The 19,944-nt window shown below is 41.1% G+C and overlaps 2 protein-coding genes across 13 annotated transcripts in view; one reads left to right on the top strand and one right to left on the bottom strand.

Annotated features, from left to right (window-relative positions):
* NOD1 (nucleotide binding oligomerization domain containing 1) overlaps positions 1–19,944 on the bottom strand; it is a 132,681-nt gene that overhangs the window by 22,662 nt on the left and 90,075 nt on the right. For all 12 annotated transcript variants that reach the window (XM_022584168.3, XM_022584150.3, XM_030759803.2 and 9 more), the window contains one exon: positions 1–19,771. This exon is cut by the window's left edge and continues 22,662 nt beyond it. In XM_022584168.3, coding sequence (XP_022439876.2) covers positions 19,699–19,771 — 73 coding nt within the window. In that variant the 3' untranslated portion in view covers positions 1–19,698. The remainder of the gene's footprint in view (positions 19,772–19,944) is intronic.
* Positions 1–19,944, top strand: part of ZNRF2 (zinc and ring finger 2) — a 159,025-nt gene that overhangs the window by 117,718 nt on the left and 21,363 nt on the right. Inside the window, exon 5 of the mRNA XM_022584225.3 lies at positions 1–19,944. This exon is cut by the window's left edge and continues 22,660 nt beyond it; it is cut by the window's right edge and continues 21,363 nt beyond it. The gene's annotated coding sequence lies outside the window, so the exon portion shown is untranslated.

Raw genomic sequence — 19,944 nt, 5'->3', positions numbered from 1 at the left:
ATCTTTTACAGATTTTAAGATTTTGCAAAAATAAATATTTTCCAGTGCATCTGCACTTACTCTTTAGTCATTCTATAATTTTAAAAATAGGAAACAAGCATAAATTAAAACCATATTACATGACCAGCAATTTGTATCTTTTTCTTAGAAATTGTCAAGGTATCCAAAGATTGTTTATTAATTTAGCTCAATTTAATATTATCCTAAGTTATTAACAAAGTTAACTATGGATTGGGAAGCTGCAATTTAAGTGTACACATTAAGTCTTTATGGCTTGTAGCATAATAAGAATTGCACATGACTAAATCAACTTGACCTAAAATGCAAGCGATTTAGAAAAGTTCAAATCATAAAAACGTTAAATCCAAGTCTTATACAAACCAGTACATTGCACTAAGATGATTTTTATGTGATGGTACATCAGTGAGAAGACCGAGAGCTGTTTTTAAACTGAAGTCATTCCAATTTGTCCAGAGGGATATGATCAGGAATATTACGTGAACTCTTTTCTAGTATAACTCTTTATTTCTGATATACGATGAACCTCTGCATCCATAAACCAGAAATTTATATTATGTCAAAAGTTTTAACTTTCTGGCTTTTTGAATCTGATAGCCCAGCATCTAATGCCATTACTCAAACTAACAATTAACTTTTTTCTCCTGTATTAGTTTTAGCAAGAAAAAATTGAAAAGGCAATATGTGTAAAGCTTGAGACTTTAAAAAATTTTACTCGAATTTTATCTGGACTAGATGAATATGTGAGTAACAACAGATAACTTTTTGATTAATTTTTTAAAAATAATTCCTAGGGAAAAGAGGTGGGGGAGGAGGGAGCCAGCTATAGGCAGATGAGATGGGAAAAGGTAACCTACTATCTGGTAATTATATAATTCTGAAAAGTATAATTTTATATTTATAGAAAGAGTTGTAGGATTTATAGTACAACCTGTGTCCATTTGAAAGGTTTGTTTCTATCCTTCTGTCAGAGATAATCATCTTGTTGGGCCAAGAGAATCATTGGGATTTGGATGCTACAGTTTCCCTTGGGCCCCCTTTATGATCGCCTAGAGGCTTCTAGCTCTTCCTCTTTTTGGCTAGAATGGGAGAATTTTCCAGTGGTTTACAGTGTCAAGTTCTTGCATCTCCTGGACCCATCGATGGAAAGAAGTGCTTGAATGAGGTCAAGAAAGTTTGGCGTATATGGACCAGGACAGGACTTGGGAAGTCCTTAATGATGGCACAGTGATCTGAATATAACCAGGATTAGAAATTGACATATTAGGGACTTCTTCATATAAAGGTTGCAATTTTAAGGGACTCTGAATTATTATGGATCATTCCAAAGATGGAAAAGGAGAGAAGAGAAAGGCAAGATAACAAACTGGAAAGTGCAGAACAGGGTTTAGGTGAATCCACAAGTGAGGCAGATTTTTAATTTTTTACATTTTATTGGTCTAGGGAAAGAGTCTTTTAGGGAAATTTTAGAATCTGGACTGTATTTAGAAGCCTCTCCTACCAATTTTAGCTATATTTTAAAGTTAACTTTATACTCACAAAGAATTGCAAAAAATAGGACTGAGAATTCCTGTGTATCTTCACCCAGAATTCCCCAGATGGCCCAGTGGTAAGACCTTATATAACCATAGTTCCTTATCAAAAACAAGAAGTTGACAGTGGTACAGTGCTTTTAACTAACTACAGACTTATTCAATTTTTACCAAGTTTTACACGCATTCTTTTTTTTTAAATGTATAGTTCTATGACATTTTGTCACATACATAGATTCCTATACCTACCACAACAATCAGGATACACAACTTTCCCATTGCCACAAAGAAATTCTCTCATGCTAACGTTTTTATAATCATACCTTCTCTATAGTTGTAACCACTGGCAACCACTGATCTGTTCTTTCTCACTATAATTTTGTCATTTCAAAATGGAAATTTATAATTTCTATAAATGGAATCATAGAGTGTATAACCTTTTGAAATTGGCTTTTTTTACTCAGGATAATAGCCTTGAGATCCTTTCAATGTATTGCAGGTATCAGTAGTTCCTTCCTTTTTATTGATGAGTAGTACTCCACTGTATGGATGTACCAAAGTTGATCCATTCACTTTTTGTAGGACATTTTTGATTGTTTTCAGAGTTCAGATTATGAATAAAGCTGCTATAAACATTCATGTACAGATTTTTGTGTGGACAGATTTTTGTGTTTTCCTTTCTCTAGGATAAATACCCAGGAGTATGATTGCTGATTCTTATGGTAAGTCTATGTTTAACTTAATAAGAAACTGCCAAACATTTTTCCAAAGTAGATGTATCATTTCGTATTCCCACCAGCAATGTATGAGAGATCCAGTTGCTCTGTATCCTCACCAGCAGTTGGTATTGTGGATTTTTTCATGCCATTCTAGTAGGTTTCTAATTGAATTTTTTGTCTTCTACTCTTGTATTTAGAGAATTCCTTATATATTATGAAAATAGGTCTCACATGAGAACTGTGAATTGCAAATGTATCTCCTAGTTCATATCTTATATTTTCATCCTCGTAACAGGGTCTTTCTCATAGCAAAAGGATTTGGTATTGATAAAATTCAATTTGTTGGTATTTTTCTTTTATGATCATGATTTTGGTGTCATGGCTAAGAACTGTACCTAACCCATAAGATTCTTTCCTATGTTGTCTTTTAAAAGATTCATGATTTCACTTTTCACATTTATATCTATGATCCATCTTGAGTTAATTTTTGTGTCAGATGTGAGGTTTATGTTGAAGCCTAAAAATGTACAGTTATTCTAACACCATTTATTGAAAAGCCATCTGGCCCAGAGATTTCTTTATCAAAAGGTTTTATACTGTGGATTCAATTTTTTTAGTATTTACAAAACTATTCAGGTTATCTATTTCATTTGGGGTGAGTTTGGAGAGCTGTAGCTTTTGAGGACTTTGTTAATTTTATCCAAGTTGTCGAATTTATGGGCATAGAGTTGTTTTCCCTTATTATCTTTTTAATGTCTGCTGAGTCTGTAGTGATATTTCTTCTTTCATTCATGATGTTGGTAATTTGTCTCATCTCTTTCTTGTAGATAGAAAAATACTTTTTTATCTATTGGGTCAATTTCCTTTAAGTTGTGTATAGACTACTTACATTTAATGTAATTTTGGTATGTTAGGATTTAAGTCTGCTAGTTTGTATTCTCTTTGTTCTTTCTGTTTTTCATTGATCTTTCCTACCTTCTTATGAGTTACTTGAACATTTTTTTAGTATTCCATTTAAATTGATTTACAGTGTTAATAAGTGTATCTCTTTGTATAATTTTTAGGTGGTTATTGTACATTTGCATAAATAAGTTATATGTAGTAGTCTACCAGTATCCGCATTATGCCACTTCAAATGGAATGTAGAAACAGACCATTGGATAGTTGGGATTTTGTTTCCTTTTTGTGCTAAAGTGCCTGTCAGATGAACAACATTGCTTATGTCAGATTTCTCCAAAGTGACCATTGCAATACCTAATTGTCCTTGATGAAATTATGCAACTTGGAAAGATGTGTACATGATTTAGCAATGTAACAGGTATCATGAAGGAAAAGGTATTTGGCCTGAAGGGAATGCAAATTTAGACTAAAAAGTTCTCACGCGGATTATTGCATTGATTATGTGCTTGTGCAACTGCATGTCTCCAGAATCTGGTCATGGACCAGATTGCCAACTGAGGGCTGGTTTTAAAACAAGAAAAAGAAAAAAGCAGATCTAGGAAGACACAACTATAGAAAGTAAGTCTTAAAATATCTTGAAAGGTGACTGTTGTGGGTTGAATTGTCTGCCAAAAAGTTACGTTGAAGTCTAAATCCCAAGGTACCTGTGAATGTGAGATTATTTGGAAATAGGGTGAAGTTAAGATGGGGTCATACTGGGTTAGGATGGGCCCAAAATCCAATGGCTGGTGTCTTTATAAGGAGAAGGAGATTTGGAGACACACGAAGAGGAAAGTAGGCCATGTAATGACAGAGGCTGAGATTGGAGGGCTGCAGCTATAAGCTAAGGAAGACCAAAGATTGCAGCAACCACCAAAAGCTAAGAAGGATTCAAGTAATACAGTGACCCAAGGCAGAGTTTGTTCTAAGGATGCAGGGCTGATGAGATGAAATGTTCTGAACTTAGCAGCCATCAGAACCAGCCTCACTGACAATTTATCTGGTATGTGTCCCTCACTATAGGCTTTTCTGTTATAGAGGAGTAATTGTCAAGAAAATGGGGACACAGTTTTTGAGGCACTAGCCTGCTGTGTTCCCCCCTTTGCCTGGCAAAGAATAAAGCCACCCTTTCTTTATCCTCCAAAAAAAAAAAAAAGTGGACAACTGGGCAGGTAATAGGAATGCTGAGTTAAATGCTTAGCAGCCGAATTTTACCAAGGAGCAGTACAAGATCAGAATTCAAAAGTCCCAAGAACCAAATATAAGGCTAACATTGAAGGGCTCAACAAATTATTTGGAGCTCACGTTCAGCTGCAGTTGTCTTGGCAAGGACGGCCTTGAGACTGGAGATTCAAGGAGTTTGAGATTTCCACACTATTTCTAAGTCAAGCATGGTTTGTGTCAGGGAAGGGTCTAAGCCAGATCTCAGGAAGATCCACTGTTGTCAAAGCTCACCAGCCAGAGTCCACCATGAACAGAACTGAGGTCAAAGTGAGGTTTCTTTAGCTAGGTGAGGACCTGAGGGGCATCCTCGTAAGAGGTTTTGGACTTGTGATTCAAAGAAGGGTTAACAAAAGTGGAGGCTGGTAGTGATTTGGGTGCTGTCAGGAGCTTGGGGCTATTCAGTGATTGTGTACCTTGGTAATTTTATCTAGGAGGCAGTACACTTAAAGCAGAGCTAGAGTTACTGTTGGCAAAAAAAAAAAAGTTATGTCAGAAGCAGGAGGTATATAATTACTTTTGTGGCTTTGTCTGTCTCTTGTTTGAGACATGCTCACTGAGTGGTTGTGCTCTGTCTCAGTCCACTGTGTTCACAGAGCTGCCTTTTCTGATCATTGTTGACATATTGTGACCATTGTTTATATTTAGATGGGACTGTTCAGCCTTTCTATTAGTAGCCAAGGCTCTTTTTCCTTTTCTAGGGGCCTGGCCTGGAGACAGCATTTATCACTTCTGCCTACATTCCATTGGTTAGGACGCAGTCATGTGGCTACACCTAAGAGGCTGGGAAGTAGATTTTTAGCTGTGTGACAAAAGGAAATGCGAATTAAGTTTAATAATTACATAACACTCTCTTTTTGTTGTTGTTCTTTTAAAACAATATTTTCTCTCTTTATCCCCATTCCCACTCCCATAAGACATATACCTTATTATTTAATATGTGTCCTTCAGATCTACCTTCTATATATTTAGATTCTATAGATTTTTATGAATCTTTGAAAGATGCATAGGATTGCTTTGAGTGCATTCTTAAAATGTAAATAAATGTTCATTGTATATCATTCAATGATTATTATTGAAAATTAATGATTATTAACTTTTTACTGTGTTTTTGAGATCTATGCTGCTACATAAAAATCTAATTTATATCTCCTGATTGCTTCAGAATATTACATTTTATTCATATTCATTTGACATTTTCTTATCATTTCACCAAGTACAAAAAGTCAAAAGCTTTACTAACTTAATTTGTCATATTTATTCTTCCAGTTATAAAGCACCCCTTAGTGGCTTAAGATAATGACAGTCATTTTACTCACAGATCTGCAGTTTAGACTAGGATTGTCAGAGACAGCTCATCTCTGCTCCATGCAGTATTAGCTAGTGCTGGCAGCTTCTCAGCTGCTTGGGGCTGGAGTCAGCTGAATGCTTAGTCACATCTGGTGGTTGATGTTGGCTGTTTGCTGGGGCTGTTTGCCGGAGCACCTACTCGTAGCATGTCCATGTAGCTGCTTGGCTTCCTCACAGTGTGGTGGCTTGGTTCCAAGGGCAGTTGTCCCAAGAGAGCAAGGCAGAAAGAAGTGCATGAGTTTCTTGTGACCTTGTCTCAAGGTCACGTAGAGTCACTTCCACTGTACATTCTCGGTCGAGGAGGACACAGAGGTCTTCCTAGGTTCACAGGTAGAAGATATAGACCCCACCACCCAATAGAAGAAACATCAATGTTACACAGTCCAAAAAAAAAAACACGTGGAATGGGATATATTGTAGTATCCATCTTTGGGAAAGACAATCTGCCACATTTGTGAAAATTAAGAATCTGATTTGGATATAAAACATGATTTTGAGACTAATTAGCAAAGATTTTAACGGTAAAAATACAACTTTTTAATAGTCCAAATACACTCTTTCCTTTTGGACCAAGTACTAGACTGTGGCCAACAAACTCTTGCTCCTTGTATCCCTAGACTTTTTCTCTAAAGTTATCAATATTTTTCCCCCCGGTCCTTATTTTTTATGTGATCAGTGTAACAGATGAGATCAACCACTTCCTAGAACATGATTACAAAACCTATGCACACCTTGGGTGTCATAAAGAGAAAGTGATTTTTTTTTTTCCTTCAGAAAATACATCTTATGAGAAAGAAATAGTAACTAGTTCTCAGGCTTTCTCCTTTTGTTTTGTGCTGCTGACCAGAGGATCTTTTATGTACTGGATATTCTGATTCGATTCGATGCCCTCAGTACACAATGTGACTATTCTGAAAGCTTATTGTTTACATCACTAGAAAGTAGGTCCATAATTTTTGTGGTTCTCATGCTTTTTTCTCCAACCTGTTCTCTCCTGAGACTCCATTAAACATGATGGTGCTTGGCGAAAGCACTGCCAAAATAGCTGTCTGCTTTTCTTTTTTTAAATTTTGTTTTGGTTTTGTATTTTTGTTTGTTTTGTTTTTTGCGGTACGCGGGCCTCTCACTGTTGTGGCCTCTCCCGTTGCGGAGCACAGGCTCCGGACGCGCAGGCTCAGCGGCCATGGCTCACGGTCCCAGCCACTCCTCAGCATGTGGGATCTTCCCGGCCCGGGGCACGAACCCGTGTCCCCTGCATCGGCGGGCGGACCCTCAACCACTGCGCCACCAGGGAAGCCCTGTCTGCTTTTCTTAAGATGATAGGATGTGAGGAGAATGGGGAAGTGTTCTAGCAATCAGTAGGTCTAGGAGAGGTTGTAGTTGAGTTCACCTAGGCCTATCAAGTCTTGATTTCTATACATCATTTTAGCCGTATCCCTCAAAATCCAGAAAGACTGTAGCCAGGTAGATGATAATGCATAGCATAGCAGTGTTTCCCTTTTAGATAAAGTTTTCACCAAAGCAGAAAATCACAGGTAAAACAGTAAGGTGGGCCAATCAAGTCCATCCCTCTTCCTTCTTGAATCTCTAGGCCAAGATGAGATCGGTCTTGGGCTTTTGTTTTCCCTCATTTGTTTGTTTAGTGGAAATTTTCAAATGTATGCAAAAGTAATGAGAATACAATAGTGAACTCCCATGTACCCATCCCCTAACTTCAGCAATTATCAGCCCAAGGCCAATCCTGCAATGTATGTTCTCCACCTTCCTTCCCCAAATGTATTTTAAATGCATTATTTTAAAGCGAAACCTTGATACAGTTTCATCTGTAAGTACTCAATATGTATGTGTAAAAGATAGAGACTCTTTATAACCACAATAACATTATCACACATTTAAAAATAAGCAATTCTGGAGGCTGTTGAAACATGCAAAAGGTGTATTTGTAATCGAGGAGCATGAAGCAAAGTTACATAACATGAAAAAGGAAGTTTTAGTCTCCAAAGTCCTGGAAGAGGTTCCAGTTCAACAGGTCTGTCTGATGTTGAGAGCTACACCCTGTGTTTCTGTCCTTCTAATAAATCCCCTCCTTTTGTGATAAGACTGATTTGTTAGACTTTCATGATTTACACTTGGAACTGTCACGACAGTCCTCCTGCTATGTAGATACCTTAATGTTGCTCTTTATTTCTCTCCATACTCTTTGATTTCTCACACTACTCAATTTAGTTATAATAATAATGCCATCAGCTCCCATTTATTGAATGCCTATCACGTGCCAGACACTCTACCAAATACTTGACATTTAAACCTCACAACAGCCCACTGAGGACGGTAATTTCCCTATTTTGTAGAGGAAGAAATAAGAATGTACATGGATTAGGTCATTTGCTCAGGTTACACAGTTAATAGGAACCAAAATCCTACCCAGATCTTTCTAATCCTCAGTCTGTTTTCCCACTCTGCCATGCTGGACTTGACAGGCATGAGTTTTGTTTCCTAAAAATCCAATATAGTTCTATAGCATCAAGCTGGGAGTTGTTCATCAGACCGTTTTCTCCTATTGCTAGGCACGTGACTAGACCCCTTCACTGCAGTTAGGCTTGGCCACATGGTTGAGTTCTACCTATAAAAGGTGAACAGAAGGGTTATGCCCTATTTCTTGGCCAGGCCCAATAAAATTTCCCACTTGCTGTCCTCTATGCTCTGCTTCTGCTATTTAGTTTATGGTGCCTAAAGTGACCTTGGAAGCCACATGTTGACTATGGCAAAAAACGACAGCCTGCGTCCCTTACAGAGGCCCCTGCCACCAATCTCAGATCTCCTTGAACTATTTATATGAGCAGGAGATAAACTTCTGTTGTATTTAAACCATTATGTATTTAGGGGTCTATTTATTACAGTAGTTAGCCTTCCTTAATTTTTACGTACTATTTCAATTATGCTTTCCTGGGTAACAAACCACCTCAAAATTTTAGTGGCTTAAAACCACAGTCTTAACTCACGATTCTGTGAATCAGAAACTTAGGCTCTTGCCTACACTTGTTCGTGCAGCTACAATCAGCAGGTGGGTCAGCTGGGGGCTGACTGGTCTAGCATTGCCTGCCTCACATGCCTGGAGATAAGAATGGCTGCTGGCTGGACCACGTGTCTCCAGCAGGTTTGCCTGGGGTTATTCACGTGGTAGTGGAAGTGTTCCCTGCAGCAAGAGCGGGCAAGCCCCAATCTGCAAGTACTCTTCAGGCTTCTGCTTGCGTATGTTTGCCAGTGGACCATTATCCAATGCAAGTCACAGAGGTAGAGGGAAATGTAATTTATTAGGGAGCATTTACTGCAGCACTCTCCCATATGTACTAACAGTACTAATGCACAAATTAGGCAGATCGTTCACATATGTACAACAGCTCAGAAGCATATTTGACAATAGAGTGCAGCTTTTTTTTGTTTTTTTTTTCTATTTATTTTTGGCTGTGTTGGGTCTTCGTTGCTGTGCGCGGGCTTTCTCTAGTTGCGACGAGTGGGGGCTACTCTAAGTTGCGGTGCAAGGGCTTCTCCTTGCTGTGGCTTCTCTTGTTGAGGAGCACGGGCTCTAGGCACACGGGCTTCAGTAGTTGTGGCACGTGGGCTCAGTAGTTGTGGCTTGCGGGCTCTAGAGCTCAGGCTCAGTAGTTGTGGCGCACAGGCTTAGCTGCTCCGCGGCATGTGAGATCTCCCCGGGCCAGGGCTCAAACCCGTGTCCCCTGCATTGGCAGGCGGATTCTTAACCACTGTGCCACCAGGGAAGCCCTAGAGTGCAGCTTTAAGGCTGTTTTCATAACCCTTGAATCAAGTTGTAATATCGGGGTTGGTTTTAATAAAAATTATATTGATTTTGTTTTAAAATTACATTTCAGGCTTCTATATAAGAAGTGAAATATTTACCAATACATGATAAGTTCATAGCATTGGCACTATAACAGAGATGTTGTAGCTTATGGCCTAAATTTACCTGACGTTTAATGAATCCAATTTATCAAGATCCTATGGATTTGTAGCCAAATCCATACTTTAAAACAATCTTTAAAGAGCTAAACTTAGATTCACCCTTATTTAGAGTAACTTGTAAGAAAATGATTAAGTTCTAAGTTCAGTACTTCTTCACTTTCCTTAACTTTTCCTTTATTAGGCCACGTTTAACCACCTGTAAGGGCAGAATGCTTTCCTCCACTGCTCAGGGCAAAGTACTCTGCAGTGCCTTACCTCCACAATGCTATTGATATGGTGGTTAAAGGCCCGAGTTCTGGAGCCAGAATGCCCAGGTTCACATCCTGTCATTTCTGCTTGTTGTGTGACCCTGGGCAAGTTAACTACTCGGTGCCTCAGTTTCTTCACCTATAAAATGGGAATAATTACCACAACCTAACTCATAAGGCTGTTACGAGGATTAAATGAGATAAAGTATCTAAAAAAGCCCTTAGTTCAGAGCCTAACCCAGGTTATAAGAGGTCATACTGATTTTCTTTTTAAATTTCAGCTTTCTTGAGGTATAATTGACAATTTTATTTTTAACTACTCTTCAGACCTATATATGAGAATGAAATATTTACAAATACATTATAAACTTAGGTTTGTAGGAGATTGCCTATTTTCTTAGGAGATGCATGCTAAAATATTGAGATAAAGTCTCATTTGAAAGTTGTATAGCAACTTTCAAATGCTATACAAAAAGAAAAAATATGTGGAAAATATAGAACGTTAAATATGGTGCCATGTTAATACTTAATATATGTAGGATATGAATGTTCATTGTATTATGTCAAGTTTTCTGTAGGTTTGAAATCTTTCATAATAAAACTTGGAGGGAGGATGGAAATACTTTCCCCAGTTCTCTCAGTGTCTCATTTTTCTTTTCATTTCTTCTTCTTCCCTCTATGTTATCTCCCCCAAATTGTCTCTCATATCTCTCCCACGCAGGGCCCCTTGTCTCTCCTCATCTACAGGTTATCTCTTTATTATGTACTTGTTAATAGCCGCAGCTTAGTGTAAGTGGTTAAACATACACACTCTGGAGCCGGACTGTCTGTTGGAGTATCTGCCATCTCACTTATTGTGCGACCTTGGGCAAGTTACTTTAAACTCTCTGTAGCTCAGTTTCCTCCTATGGTTATCGTAAGGAGTAAAGAAACAATGAGTATCTATAAACGATTAGAAGAGGGTCTGGTATATTGTCAGTCTCTGTAGGAATTTGCCATAATGATAATAATAATCTCTTGGTGTCCCTCACGTCTTTCCTTCTGTTCAGTGGTGATAGGCCCTGGAGCCTTCCTCCTGAGGAGAGGGAGTTGGGAGAAAACTGCAAATGCTTCTTACTTAATACCTTTTTTTTTTTTCCCCTGAACACAAAAGGAATTAAAGTGGGCAAAAATCCTCCTGAAAAATGTTTCCACGTTTAGAATAAATATGTTCTACTCTGTTTTTGCTTTCTGGTTTCCCCCTGAAAAGATAATTATTTAACAGTAAAATCTTGCATTAACCCTGGATGTTGGTAGTGGCATCAACACCTTACCCCTAACCTCACAGGCCCATCTAGTCTGCACTGTCTTCTCCTTTCTCACTCCTGAAATGGCACAGCGCTTCTTCCTGTACGAAGGTCAGCTTCTCACCTGTGCTGGAGATCCCAGCCTCCTCACCTTCTGAGGAACCTTGCATTCTCAATTACTCCTTCTCTCTTCTGTACTCACCTCTCCCTCCCAATTACGTCTTTTCCATGAACATTTAACTCCTCATCTTAAGTTGGACGAGGGAACCCTCCCTAGATTCCATCTCCCCTTTGAGCTACTGTCTTATCTTTCCTGCTTCACATGATATTTCTTGAAAGAGATTCTCATTTTCCAGTTACTTCTCAGCCCACTCCAGTGGCTTCCCTGCTGTCAGTTTAACAAAACAGCTGTTACTAAGGTGACCCATAAACTGTATGTCACTAAATCCTCGGGCATTTTTTAGGACTAACGTTATTACTTTGACTTACAAAAACATTCAGCAGTTCGACTGTAATCTCCTTATTGAAACCTCTTTATTCACCATTGGCTGTTTGTTGTTCTGTGAATAATAAAGTACTGTGTCTCTGACCCAGGAGTCTCAGGTCTCATGCTAGCATCCATGAAACAGTGTCTGACTTATTAAATAACTTGTGATTGGACTAAAATACAGTCCCAGACTTGACACTAACCATCGTATTCCTAGCAGCCCCACAGTGCCTGGCATGAAGTAGGTGTTCAGTATTTATTTGTGAGATGGCTGGATGGATGGATGGACTTTTTCAGCTCGCCAAGACATTGCAGGGATAAGACCTTTCAGAAGAGCCAACCAGGTTCTGGGATTGTGAGGGAGACAGCTGAGAGAACGCGAACATTAATTTGATCTGAGGTTTCTCTGGGTTTATGTGTCTAATTGGAGAGTATTTTGATCAGCCAGCTTCTCTTCTGAAATGTAAACCATCTGACAGAGGTAATCCTATTAATTCCATTTTATTCTGAATTAGTTGAGTTGGCGTAACGTTCTAATATTTAGCTGAGTGTAGCGGTGGTGCGTGGGGAGGGCTGATGTGGGAGGCCGGTAGCCTGTGGTGGGCAGAGGCCTGGGTTCTCTTTCGAAGGGGGAATTCTGTGTATTCCTGGGTTTCTTAGAGAGGGTGTGCGGGTGGGGGAACCAGGAAGTGAGAGAGAGAAGTGGGATAACAGCAGAGGCACGCTTGGTCAGCCTCAAGATCTGCCCGAAGCCTGCTGGCGGTCGCTGTGGACACACCATAGAAATTCATCTCTGAAGCTGCTGGTGCCAGAGTGCTTCAGACTTTAACTGTCCCTGTAAGGATGGACTGTTCCCCTTTTACAAACAGCATTTTTTAAAGTAACCTAAGCAAAGTTTTACATAGGATAAAATTGTTTTCAGGACAGATAAAAAGAGTGAAAAGAATGCATGAGAATATTAAATGTACAACTATTAAGATTTCTAGAATTAGAAACTGAATAATTGTGTAGAAAGGCAAACAGCCTTTAGGGTGACAGAGGGCATTCTTGGAGTTGACAAGAGTGACAAGAATTATCTAGGGTTTGACTCTCAACAGGAGGGATATCACCCCAAGGGGGTAAAAATTGGTTCTTGTGGGACAAAAAACGGCCTGCATGGCCAGGGTACCTAAACAGAAATACAGTATATTTGTGGTATTAGAATTTCATGGTGGCAAAGGGCTTTAGGTAAATATGTCTTAAAAGTCTCCTTACAGGGCGGTAACAAAAAAAAAAGTTGAGAAACAACTGGACCTGTTGATTCAAATGGAAGGATTTTGTTGATCACCAGTGGGTCCCCCTGGGAAGACGAACTGGAAATGTGTGTTGACTCAGCAGAAGGAAAAAGATCTCACATGTTGTCTAGTGAGTATCCACTGGGAGATCTAAAAGCAGCGGTGGGCAGCTGGGCCATCCCCCAGAGCTGCTCAGTAAGTGATGAGCTTCTGGCCCCATACAGATTCAGTGCCCAGGAGGCCAGGCTGATGGCCCCAGACACATGCAGCCAGTTCCTGGACACGGCAATAGGACAGTATGAATTGGGTGTGAGTTCGGATTCCAGTAGTTAAACCACCCACCTTCCACCCTCCCGATGTGTTTTGCTGTGTTCTGTTCTTAGCTACCTCCCTCCCTACTCTTCTCTCCTGCTACCTCTCAAGACTCCCATTATTCATTTCTGCTGCAGGCAGGGGGATCAGTAGCAATGTTGAATGAAAAGAATGCTAGACACAGAACCACATGCTGACATCAAAGAAAGAAATGACCTTCAGCCATACAATTTTAGTGTGGAAAGCCAGATAGTACACTCTTAACATCTGTGAAATCAGATTAAAATGCAAGTAGACTTTTAGCTTTCCTAATCCCTGCTTCTGAATAGGACCTGGACATGCAGGTCCTTAACAAAATAAAAATGAAGACGATATCAGGTATAGGGAATGGTTAGTTCTTACCCCACAGGTATTTGCCCTTGGAAATGGCTTCTGGTCTCTCAGCAGCATATAAGTCTAGACTTTGCTATCAGTTCGAAAATGGCGATGTTGTTTCAGAGGGGCTCCTAAGTGTGGGAAGGATGGCCTAGCACAGTCTCCTCTTTTGCCCTATCCCTGATGCTCATTAAGGTCATGCTAGAAGGGAAAGGTCTGACTAGACAACCAACGTTGCTACTTCTGGAGCTCTACTACATGTCAGGCACTGTTTTAAGTGCTTTACATATATTAATTACTTCTCATAACCAAACAACCCTGCAAAGGGAGCACTATTATTACAGATGGTAAGCTCAGGCACAGAAAAGCTAAGTCACTTGTCCAAGGTCACACAACTTCTGGTAGCACTGGAATTCGAACCCAGATCTTCAGTACCCACAGAGCTTGCTATAACTCTGCTGTTTATATGCCTTGGGGCCAACTCTCCCTAACTTAACACTGTCTTTGAAGTCATGGATGAGTGGGCTTACAATGAAGTTGCTCTTAACACCATGTACTTTGGATTTTTATGTAAGTAGAACATTGGGTCAGTCATCAGGCCCCCTGCACAGTTGAATCCTTTAGGCCACTTACATAATGGACTAACTGCTGGATACGTGCTGCCCTCTTGTGATGAAAATAATCCCAATACGACCTTCTCGAGCTCTCCGGAATGCACCTTCTTCCTTTAGTCCAGTCCCATGGTTGGGGGGTAGAAGATGTGTGGGCTCTGAAAAGTCAGACTCTTGTGTCACCTGACATTCTCCAGGGTGTTCCTAGCCTTGTGACTCTCAGTCAATGAGGCTTGTAAACGTGTTTCCAGAGTCCTGTAAATTTTAGCACCATTAATATAGAAGAGACCAGGCTTCCCAAAGGGACACTAAAGAGACCCCACCTGTGTCCTTGGGGGGAGAGTTCATTTTGTTTAACTTGCTCTAGTGAATTGGGATCAGGTTTAAGAGGCTTGGCAGAAAAAAGTTCAGTTGGAGAATGAACTGAAGGTCACAAACTATCAGAACAGAGGGAAAATAAAGCCAGCAGAAGGCCTGTGTTCGGGTTCTTGCCGTAGTGATAATACAGCGTGTGGCCTTGGGCAAGTCGCTTTTGCTCTCAGACGCCAGTGCCTGTATTACCAGGTCCAACCTTCTGCATTTGCCAAAATCCCTTTCCTAAAGGGTGTTGCTTCACCACCACCACCCCCATTTTTATAGGCGTCCTCATTAGTAAAACAAGATACATATCCATACTCACTAGTTCTCAGTTTCCTCACTCGGGAAATAATCCCTACTGGACAGGGTTGTTGGGAAGAACCAGTTTCCATTTGACACAGTGCTAATGGGTTCAGTCAGACTGGGTTGGTTTAGGCAAAGACACACGCACACGTACAAATGCTTAAAATCAAGGAAGACTGATTTTGAAGATACACCTACCCAGTTATAAGTGACTGTCTTCACAGTGCCACTTGAAAACATGCTGATTTATGGGTTACTCATTATTCCCTGCAGCTGTAGTTATTACCAGTGCCTGCCTGTGGCTGTAACACATCTATGTGTGGGGGCAGTGCCTGGGTACCGTCTAGGATGAACGGTCCAGGGCAGGGAGTCTCATTCGTATTCAAAGAAGACATTACATTGTTCTGTAACTTCCACCTGCTTCCAAACAAACCATTTATTAGACTCCTATACTTGACGGGTTCACGTAGACTGAAAAAAAAAAAAAATTCATAGCAAGAATCTTTGACTTGCTAATCCCGCTCCAAAGAAATAATCCTAAAGAACTTTCTACTTCCATAGAAATGTCTGTAAGAATCACCACGGCCACCACAGCCAGTCTGGAAACCTGAATGTCTATCTAACACTTGGAACATAATTGAGCAAATTATCAAACCAATAGAATACAAATGATAATTATAAAGGTTAACAATGTGGGAAAATGATTGAAAGAAATTGCAGGTGTACGCTGTGATTATAACTATGTAAAAAGATGTCAAAACAGTCAACCTTAAAAAAGAAATTCTGACATGGATGAACTTTGAGGACATCATGCTAAGTGAAATAAGCCAGTCATAAGAAGACAAACACTGTATGGCTTCACTTATATGAGGGACCTAGGATAGTCAGAATCATAGAGAAGGAAAGTAGAAGGGTGGTTGCCAGGGGCTTGGGGGACGGGGAAATGGGGAATTATTGTTTAATGAGTATAGAATTTTGGTTTTACAAGAAGAGTAATTCTGGAGATCGGCGTTGGTGATGGTTACACAACATATGGATGTGTTTATACCACTGAAATGTACACTTAAAAATGATTAAGATGGTAAATTGTATATTATGTGTATTTTACCACAACAAAAAAGTCTCCGAGTAGGCAAAATATGGAAAAATAGCATGCAAAAATAAGTAGCTGTGTTAGCATTGTGTTATTATAAGCGTTATTTGAATCTTTTCCTTTAACATTGTGATACTGCTTTTGTAACACAAATGTGACAGAGAGAAAAAGTCAAGGAAAAAAATTCAAGTTATTTCGATATTTGTTATTTGCCCAAAAAAGCACCTGAGTAGTCTTGGGGAAAATCAGAAACTTATTTAACATCCTTGAACTTATTTTATAATTTACTATTGTTTAAAATCTTTTTTTTTTTCTTTCATTACAGATCATCGGGGGCCTGTAATCTTTTCAGTACTTAGTGCTTCTAAAAGTTTTAAGCTGGTCTTGGGTGCAGTTAATTCAGTTTTAAGTGAGAATCACGCTGGGATGGCCCCTGGGCCCTGCAGCTCTGCTGCCAGCCCATCTGTGTGGTAACATGAGCTTTGTCCTCCTTACCAGCTAATTCCACTTTCATTAAAATTCCTCTCTACGGACCTGGGATAATGGTCATGGTTCTGCCTTTCAGCTCCAGAGCAAGGATTTTTTTTTTTTTTCCTGTAAGTGAGCAATTAGTTACTGGAAATAGATGTGTGTAACACCTGGAAGTGGATGAAAACACCAGTGAGCCAAATGCTCCTTCCCAGTTGGGCAGCTGAAAGGGACGCCTGGCAAAGGCTGGAGGGCCTGGCTTTGTGCAGTGGTGCCGGCTCCTGCTCTGCTCTTACTGTGCAGTGAAGACCTGGATGTGCCTCCCTCTGTTCAGTGAGTGACACTTAAATGGTAGGGCTCTTTGGTAAGAATGATGACAACTAACAGCTATGCTTTTCACTGACGGAGCCAGGATATTGCGGGAAGCTTGATGTTGAATGTTTTTAGACTTGACTTTAAGAACTTCCAGTCCCATATTTGACCTTGTTGGGAAGTTCCCTAAGCCTAAGAGTGTAAAGAGGACACCTGGGGGTGCCATTGTGAGCAGAAATGAGAAACGTTGGTTTAATGATATTGTATATTGAGCACTGACCCTGCACTGGGCATTGTGCTAACTGCTTTCCATGCTTCAGCTCATTTAATCCTCACAACAACCCTGGGAGTCAGTACTCTGGGATTCCTATTTTTCAAGGAGGAAATTGAGATTCTGACAGTCTTAAGATGTGGCCCAAAGCCCCACAGTGATTTGACATGGCTTATTTAAATAAGTTCCAAATCAGCAAGGACAAGCCATAAATGTAGTTCTGAAATACAGGAGCTATAGTTTCTCTCCCTAAATGAACTCAGTTCCTGTGGAAAGAAAGAGTCATATCTTAAGTTTGTGGAATTCCTTTATTTCCCCAAATTTTCTGTTATCTTTTTCTTAATTAGGAAAAGTCTCCACCTCTCTGCACAGAAGCTCACCTGTGGGTAATGGAGAACTTTAGTGAATTAGGAGCCTGATTTTACTTTTATAAGAAAAATAGAAAATCTATCATTCACCATCTAAAAGACTAAAGTATTTCCAAGTTAGAATTTAAGCCAATAACACACAAATTCAATTTCCCTTAGAGGCAGCAGTTTTAGTTTTGATAGTCTCTAAAAGCAGTAATATTTGGTAGTTTCTGGATACATTTTAGACTCTCAAAAGTTTAGTTTTAGCAGCTTAATAAAGTATGAATTTGTCAGCTGAGAAGTGTGGTTCTCTCACTCGGCAAGCCTGAATTCTGAAGCACCCTTGACCGGTGCTCATTCCTTTGTGCTTTCTGGGCATATCTGCTGCCCAGAATCTCTGGTAGAGAGTTGCTGCCTCAGGGGCTATTAGGCAAATACCCAAATCTGGGGGTGTGGGCAGAGTGGGTAGGAGCCGCCAAAGCAGTGCCTTAGGGGAATGGCCCCCATGTGCTGAGTGACTGTCACAGGATTTTCCCCCTAACTTTCAAGGACCAACTTCCTGAATTGTACCCTTCCTAACTGGGGCTGCTGTATAAAGTCAGGCTGGACTTCTGAGAACTCCAAGGTACTGCTGGAGGGCCCCCTCACCCCTGCCCCTCTCATGCTTGGCCCCTGTCAGCTCGGTGCCTCTTGCCACAGCGGGTCCAGGCCCACCTCTGTCCTCCCCTCGGCAGTGAACAGCCGAGGAAGATAGTGGACGTCAAACCCGGCCTGCCAGGGCCCATCATGGCACGGTGCTGAGGGATGTGAGGTTCGGCCATGCCAGCGTACCCTGGCCCCAGCCACTGGGGGCTCAAGTTATTCCCTCTGAGAAGCCACCTGTGTGGATCGAGTGGTCAAATGGAGAGGCCTCAGATGCTTCCTCTGCTTTTTTCGGTCCCTTGGTGGGTAGAGAGGCCTGCGAAGGATCACACTGAGGATGCCTCTTGCCTTCCCTCGCCAGGCTCTCCTCATAGCACGTCACCCCAGGGCCCCACCCCATGCAGTAAGTGCCTCTGAAGGGGTCACAGTGTGCTTGCCAGGCCGAGTCCCTTTTTAAAATCCCAGGCTCAGGCAGTTAGAAAAAATGAGTGTCTTCAGTATTTTACTAACAAATGAATTGCCAAAAGAACAAGTTCTCTGGTGAAACCTTCTCCTTTCCCCCATTTAGCATCCACCAGGTGCCCGCCACGGTGGCAGGGGTCTGACGTGCTTGCTGGGTTCTCAGCGGCTTGCGTTGCCTCCAACTCAGTCACTCGCACAACTGCTCGAGGGCAGGAAGAGACTTCCCTTCCTCAAAAGGGCAGGAGAGAGAGAGAGAGAAGCTCCTGTTTGGATGCCGGAGCCACATGGGCAAGCCAGGCCTTATTCCTTTTGAAGGACGGCGCTGATTCTTCTTCCTGGGACAGAGAACCTCTGCCCACAGCATCAGTCTTCCGAAGGTCAGCCCCGACCCACGAAAGCCCTGAGTGGAGCCTCAGCATTACGAAGGCATCGTCCTGTCCCTCAGACTGGCTAAGAGGAGGGCATCCTGCGATCTTTGTCAGCAGACGGTGAGACTCCAGGACTAAGACGTAAGCCCATGGCGGGTCCTTCCTTTGGCACCAAGTCCCTACAGAACCTTGGATGAGTCAGATCCCCACACTGTACCCCCCCCCCAGTATCCACAGTTCTGAAGTGGGAATAATATCAACACATGGGGAAGTACTGAGGAGGAAGAGAACATTGCAGGTAAAACACTTTTGTTCGTTGAGCACCTTTTCCCCAAGAAACATGGCACCAACTTTGCACCATGTCCCCAGCTCTTCATTGAATGCGGCAGTGACCGACTCACTCTCCCTGGTCTTTGGGCAGGCGTTTCTATGAGCTCAAAGTCTCATTCCTCTAATTTCAGATTAAAATAATCATGGATTAACATCTCTTCAGAGTATGTTTACAGTCACTAAAACAGCTCATACTTTTCCTGCAGAATTGTAACAGCTACTCAGGGACTCTGCCAATCAGAGTGCCCGCACAGAGCTCGTTTTGCACCACGAAGGCAGGAATCCTGGAAGCTCCACCTCGGCAGACGCTGGATGTTTCAGACATCCAAGACAGGCAACTGCACAGAGTCACCCCCACGGCCAAGACCCACCCACAGGAAAACATCCCCTCAGAAACAGACAATCCGCTTCTCGTCTTCAAAGACTTTGGCCTCCTCTGGCTTTATCAAGTTTCCATTTAAGCTGTTGGAGAAAAAGAACACAAGTAAGTGTGAGAGACTACTGTATGCTCCTTCCCATTATGTGTTCCTAACACACTCTTGTGCCTCACACAACCCTGAAATTAAGGAACAGAATCGGTCCAACACTTTTTACTTTTTTCTTTCTTAAAATTGAAGTATAGTTGATTTATAGTA

The sequence above is a fragment of the Delphinapterus leucas genome, chromosome 9, assembly GCF_059928025.1.
Source record: "Delphinapterus leucas isolate spDelLeu-1000000601 "Yukka" chromosome 9, BTC_Dleu_Yukka2, whole genome shotgun sequence".
Classification (NCBI taxonomy): domain Eukaryota; kingdom Metazoa; phylum Chordata; class Mammalia; order Artiodactyla; family Monodontidae; genus Delphinapterus; species Delphinapterus leucas.
Note: the sequence above shows the minus strand (reverse complement) of the source record. Positions and strands in the feature narration are given on the sequence as shown.